The sequence below is a fragment of the Volvox carteri genome (genome assembly GCF_000143455.1).
Source record: "Volvox carteri f. nagariensis unplaced genomic scaffold VOLCAscaffold_140, whole genome shotgun sequence".
Classification (NCBI taxonomy): domain Eukaryota; kingdom Viridiplantae; phylum Chlorophyta; class Chlorophyceae; order Chlamydomonadales; family Volvocaceae; genus Volvox; species Volvox carteri.
In genome coordinates this window covers 5,337-11,719 of record NW_003307683.1, presented here as the reverse complement: position 1 = coordinate 11,719, position 6,383 = coordinate 5,337, and the positions used below count along the sequence as shown (strand labels likewise).

Below are 6,383 nucleotides of genomic sequence, written 5' to 3'. Positions count from 1 at the left end.
TGCAGCTTGCTGCCTGCGGTCGACTCTGAGGATCCCCGTGAGGATTTTTGAGCTTGGTGACCTCCCCAGCCCGGGAAGACTCGTCGGGCTCCCGGTCGCCCAAGTCCTGGTAGCGAGCTCTCTGAGATGCTCGGTTCGTTCGGTCGGCAGGAAGAGCCCCCCAGTTGCGACTTCGTTTATGTTAGGAGACCAACGGGCATAGATCCCGTCTAGTTGGAGCGCCAAACAAGCGCTGTTGCGTGCCGGCCGTCGTTTCCCGTGCGGCCTGACCCGGGGGCGGAGTGCATGAGACTAACCAGCCGTATGCACCCGCCCCCCGCGCTGTGCTTCGGCCCTGGGCCCCCGGCTTTTCAGCCCACAGTGTAATCAACGTCATACATACATACATACATACATACATACATACATACATACATACATACATACATACATACATACATACATACATACATACATACATACATACATACATACATACATACATACATACATACATACATACATACATACATACATACATACATACACACATACATACATACATACAGGTGATACTCCCCACCACCACCATCACCTCTCCAGTCCACTGACCTCTCCCCCCGGCTCCCCATCCCCCCGGCCCACCCCGTAACTTACTGTACTGCTGTGTGGCCATTTTGGGTCTCCCGTACGATTCCCGTACGGCCAGTGCGAGGAGGCGTTGCGGAGGGGGGTGTACGGCGCATGTGGAGTACGGCGGCCGGCTGAGGTGCTTGCGGGAATGCTGCACCAGCCCTTTCTGGAGCTCAGGTTGGCGGTGTACAGGTGGGGAGGGAGGTGGGGCGGGGGGAGGGGGGGAGGGGAGGGGCTGGCCGTGTGTTTGTGGGGGGCGGCAGGCTGGGCGTGTGTGTTTGTGTGTCTGTGTCTCGAAGGTTCTCGAAGCTGTGCATAAGAGAAAACGCAATGTACGTGAGAGCGGAGGGTGGAGTGGGCGTGGGAGTGGGAGGAGATTTTACACCAAGTCGACGTTTTCATTGCGGCTATTTGCCTGGGCGCGGTTACGATTTGGATACGGGCTCCCCAAATTTCCGCCGACCTCGTCATCCCGCTTATTCATTTGACTTCCTTGTTACCCCCTCCCCCCGTCCCGGTCATGGTCTCCCACCTCCCGCCCATCCCCCCCCCCCGCCGGGTGGTGGTCGTGGTGGTGGTGGTGGTCCAGGTGTATCGCCGCGCTGTCGCTCCGGAACTGGTTCGCGATCGAGGTCGTTACGACCCCAAATCTGTACGGCAGGATTACGGACGCGAGCAGCGAGAGTTGCGCGGCGGGTTGCAACTGGCGACATGCCGCCGTGGCGGCCTTGTGGGCGGCGGTGTCCGCGGCGGCGGCGGCGGCGGCGGGGCCGGCGGCGGCACAGCAGCAGCAGCAGCATCTGGCGGCCGGATACGCCGATGTGTCTTCTGCTCCCATACTTGCGGCGGCGGCTACAGTAGAGCATGTGCGTACGGTTGTACGGGGTGGGCCGTACGGGGCTGGTACGGCAGGTGCAACGGCTGCGGACGCCAGACGGATGCACGAAGAGCACTTCGTGGCGTCGCGTGGAGCGGGGGGTGGTCTGTGACAGTTGGGATGATTTGTAGCCAAAATTTCGGCTGAATAAGAAACTTGGCTGATTTTGGTTCGGTGACGTTGCCTCGCTGTGTAGCGCCGGTTCTTGGGAGCGTTGGTTTTTGGGGGGAAGGTGTCGAACGCGGCACAGCGGGGATGGTCGCTATGCCGGTTCAGGCGTGGGTTCGCCGCTTGCCGCAACTTGCATGCGCGGACGGTTAGTCGTCGAGGCTGGAGGTAACAGACACGCTTTAATTCAAACAGGATGGTCATAGTACTGATTTTCCATGCTGCATTAGTAGTGCAGCTGCAAGGCCTTAACCGCTGTCCAGGCAGAAGTATCCATAAATGTCTTCATCCAGGTTAAGTTCAACTTAGTTTTTTCTTTCTTTCCGATTTTTCATCATCGACATCATGGACATTGATATCTACTTGAAAGTAATTGGAGTGACTCCAGCGCAGCTGATTCATGGCGCAGACCCAGACACTTTGAAGCTTATTTATTCACATCACGTTCGAACGCTACCTTTCTGCTCCATTCCGATCGTTTGTGGGCATCCTGTGGACCCGGAACTGAAAGTGGATGGCATCGCCGAGCGCATGGTGAGCTTTCCTCTATCATGCGTGTAGTTCCGACCGTATTTTAACAGTAACCTGCAAGGCTTAGGGCATAAGATGAATAACCATGCCAATATGTATATGATTTAGCCTTTGTTGCCTTGCCAAGGGTTAGCTGACAGGGGATACATGCCGCGCGTTTATCGTCAATCTGCTCTCCCCTCCTGGAGTGAACTCCTTTAGAGGTTTCCTTCCCTCCCCTTTTTTACCCGTGTCCCTATCTTTCCTCCCTCTTCTAAAACGTTTTAGTTGGTCAAACGTTGGGGCGGCGTCTGCTTCGAGCACGTGGCACTTATGGGTTCCGCTCTGGAACGCCTGGGCTTCGATGTCACGTACCTTGGAGGCCAGGTAAGGCCCAGGCAGCAAGATGCCGTACCAGCGGCAGCAACCCGGCAGCGGCATGTAGAGTAGTTGTAGGATTCATAATCAGCACCAAAAGGGAGCAAGCCCCGTCGCGCGGTAGCAGGCGCCATACCAGCAGTACCTAAAGCCGGAGCTCTTGGAGGAGTGATGTAGCTGCGATTAGCATTGCCACTGTTGAAGTGGCAACAACTGGGGCTGTCGTACTGCCGTGTACTGCATGCCTCCCTTCCCCTTCTTCCGAACCCGTCCCCCAGGTCTGGCACGACGGGTGGACCGCCGCCAACACACACGCCAGCCTGCTGGTCAACTTCCCCGACCGCACCCAGTACTACTGCGATGTGGGTATGCGTGTGTATGTACGTATGTATGTATGTATGTGTCGCATTTTCAACTTCCCCCTTCGCGTCCAGGTGGGGTTCCCGTTGCGGCCTCTGGAGCCCCTGCTGCTGACCCGTGGGTCGGAGCAGCTGCAGTCGGACGGCAGGTGCTTCATGCTAGACAGCCAACAACGTCAGCAGCCACCCTGGGCGGGGGGGGAAATGGTGGCGACGGCGGCTGAAAAGGGGGAAGGCGAGAAGGCGGAGGGGGAGTACTGGGAGCTGCATCAGCTGGAAGAGGTGCGCACGGGGCTGGCATCGGTTGAACGGGGGGAGGAGAACCTGTTTGGGGAAGTTTTGCTTTTCGGGTTTTTTGAACCGCTTTCGCCTCTCAGCACCTCTCTTTGCAACATACTTTGTGATTTTGCCCCGTAAGGTATTATAAGGATAATACTTTCATCCCTTTCCTCCCACTCCCCTACTCCCCCCTCATCATCATCATCATCATCACCGTCAGGACGACTGGGAGCTACGTCACCGCTTCCGACTACAGCCGCTCTCCCTGGCCGACTTCTCCGGCCCGTCCAGGGACTTGTCCGACCCCCAACATCGCTTCATGAAGGGCTGGCTGGTAGCCCTGTGCCGAGCTGACGGGGCGCTGGTGACACTAGCCACAGGTGATATGATGGCGGGCTGTGTAAAGGGAAGGAAGGAAAGGGAGGGAAACATGCATTGCCGACTGCGGGGTGAAGGGACTGGTGGTGGCAGGGAGGGGGGAGGGGGGAGAGCCTTGTAACCCCCACCCGTAATGAGGCAGGCGGGGCTCCAACGGGCCTGGGGCTGCAGGGGGGTGGGTGGGGCGGTGCTGCCGGCCGCAGCTGGAGGGCGCACTATCACCGAGTGCCATCTGACCGGACTTCACGCCGGAGCCCTGGAATAATCGAAACCGGGCACGCGTCTGTTTGTCTGTATGTCTGTGTGTTTGTATTTCTATGTGTCTGTATGTCTGTGTGTCGACATGTCTTTATGTCTATGTGTCTGCGTCACACCAAGTATATTACTGGTTGCAAAACGTGTGTCTTTGCTCTTTTCTTCAATCCAGTGCTCTCTGCTCGCCGCACGCGCGCGCGCGTGTGTGTATGTATGTGTGTCTGTATGCGGCTGTGTAATTTCCCCTGATGCCCCCCACACGTTCCACCGCCGCGTACAGGTCCGTGGGCGGGTTCCGGGGTTCCCGAGGACAAGGCCAAGTACGTCTGCCGTACGGAGGTGGTGGCCGCTGGCGTCACATCTGCCGGTCGGGCTGGGGCTGGTGCTGGGGGTGGGGCTGGTGCTGGTGGTGGGGGTGGTGGTGGTGGTGGGGGTGGTGCTGGGGGTGGTGGTGGGGGCGGGGGCGGTACCATGTCACAGCAGCATATCCCGCAGCAGACACAGCATATACGGCATAGCACACAGCTGTCCCGCGGGTCGGCCGTCCTGCGGTCACTCTTGGAGCAGGAGTTCCTTGTTCAGCTAGGGAAGCTGCTGCCTAAAGGAGACACGTACTGCCGGGATTTCAGTGTTGTGGAAGGAGAGGAAGAGGAGCGGCATGAGGGGGATGAGCGGGCCAGGTCGGCAAGTGGGTAATAGTTACGATTTCCCCTAGGATGGGGGTTCGGGTAGAGGACTCACTGCGATAGCTGCTGCCATTCGGCTGTCTGGTGGGGTGTACGTATGTATGTATATATGTATGTACATATATGTGTGTATGTATATGTTTGTATGTATGTGTGTATGTGTATGTGTGTGTATGTGTATGGCTAGGATTTTAGGGCCGTATGGGATAGGATTCAAAACCCCCTGGCACGCCCCACGCCATTTGCTTTATGATGGTGCCGTGTGTAAGGGTCGATACAGAAACAGGCACAAAGCATTGCAAAGCACGGAGGCAGGCAGGCAGGCAGGCAGGCAGGCAGGCAGGCAGGCAGGCAGGCAGGCAGGTAGGCAGGCAGGCAGGTAGGAGCTCCTCTGCTCAAAGCGACCTGCAGCCCCCTTTCCACGCTAGCCTTCTCTGGTGAATACACTTTTGCTGTTGTCATTCGCAGATGAGGCAATCCTTCATCCGGAACTGCACACTTAAAACCCAACCCAAGATAGCACGTAGCATACCTCCTCAAGATACATGAGGCACATAACACCCCCCCCCACACACACACATATATTTCTCTTCCTCCCCCTCTTCAGCCTCGCCCGCGCTTACGATATGCTCCGTACGACCGCTCCGCATTCAACCGAAAGCTCAACTAGAGGATCCAGCTCCGCACCCACGACCCGCATCCCGCCCCTCCCACTGCGCAACCTCTTCCATCCCCACACGGGCCCAAGGCAACCACCACGCCATCACACACAAAATTTCGACCCTTCTACCAAATTCCGAATTGGCGCTTATTGACCTGATTAAATACAGAGGCGTTCGTTGTAAAGACATCCTTCGCTCCAGGACGACACGAGAGACACGTACATTAAAAAGCTTGTTATAAATTCAACTATTTTCTTCCCCCCCCCCTCCCCCCCAAAACTCACAAACACAAAACCTCATACCGCCTCGTGTTTGATACCGCATTCCGCACATACATACATACATACATACATACATACATACATACATACATACATACATACATACGTGCACACTACTCACAAGACCGGTTGAGGAGTATAATAGCGGTAGGCGGCAGGTTGGGTTTACGGAAACATCGATACGCGAGGGGGGGGGTTCGGGGGGACCTGACGGGCAGGCAGTTGCAGTGCAACCAAAGAGGTGTACTCTCGTGCTCCATGTTCCCCGTCGTCGTAGTAGTCGTAGCTCACAACGCAGCTGCCCGACGCAAAATGGTAAGACAGCGGACATTCATACGCATATATACATACATATATACACGCACATACATACGCACGCGCGCGCAATACACTGATTAAAGAGACACCCCCCATAAATACATACATACACAAATACATGCATGCATGCACACGTAGATGCCTAAACGCCCACACGGCCTCCCCAGACGACTTCAACAGTCGAGGAGACACCGTCCTTTGGGGGGAGGACAAGGAAGTGGGGGAGGAGGGGCCAAGGAGAAGGGAGAATCAACTCCAAAACACACTCCCCAATAGTCGGTCAGTCAGGTAGACAGACAGACAGACAGACAGACAGACAAGTATGGCGGCGGCAATGTCAGCGGCATTGGATGACAGCCGCCACACCAACGACGGTGGCACCACCGCCGACCAAGGACACACCGCCGTACAGCGGCGTGCCGTGTCGTGTCGTACTACCTCCAGGCCCCACATGGAGGAGGATGAATGGGCCCTCCGCGGGTGAGTGAACATATGGATAGACGGGTGTGTATGGGTGTGTATGGGTGTGTAATGGATGCTCAATAGGCACTGGACCGCACCGAGGTATACCCCTTCACCCAGCTCGACAGCTGCCGCCAAAATGCGGACCAACAGTGTGT

General features: G+C 56.6%; 1 protein-coding gene across 1 annotated transcript in view; it reads right to left on the bottom strand.

Moving 5' to 3' along the window:
* Positions 1–5,905: 5,905 nt before the first annotated feature.
* VOLCADRAFT_100703 (uncharacterized protein) overlaps positions 5,906–6,383 on the bottom strand; it is a gene marked incomplete at both ends in the record, with an annotated part of 5,766 nt that continues 5,288 nt past the window's right edge. The window contains one exon of the mRNA XM_002959230.1: positions 5,906–5,959. Within this exon, the coding sequence (XP_002959276.1) occupies positions 5,906–5,959 (54 nt within the window). The remainder of the gene's footprint in view (positions 5,960–6,383) is intronic.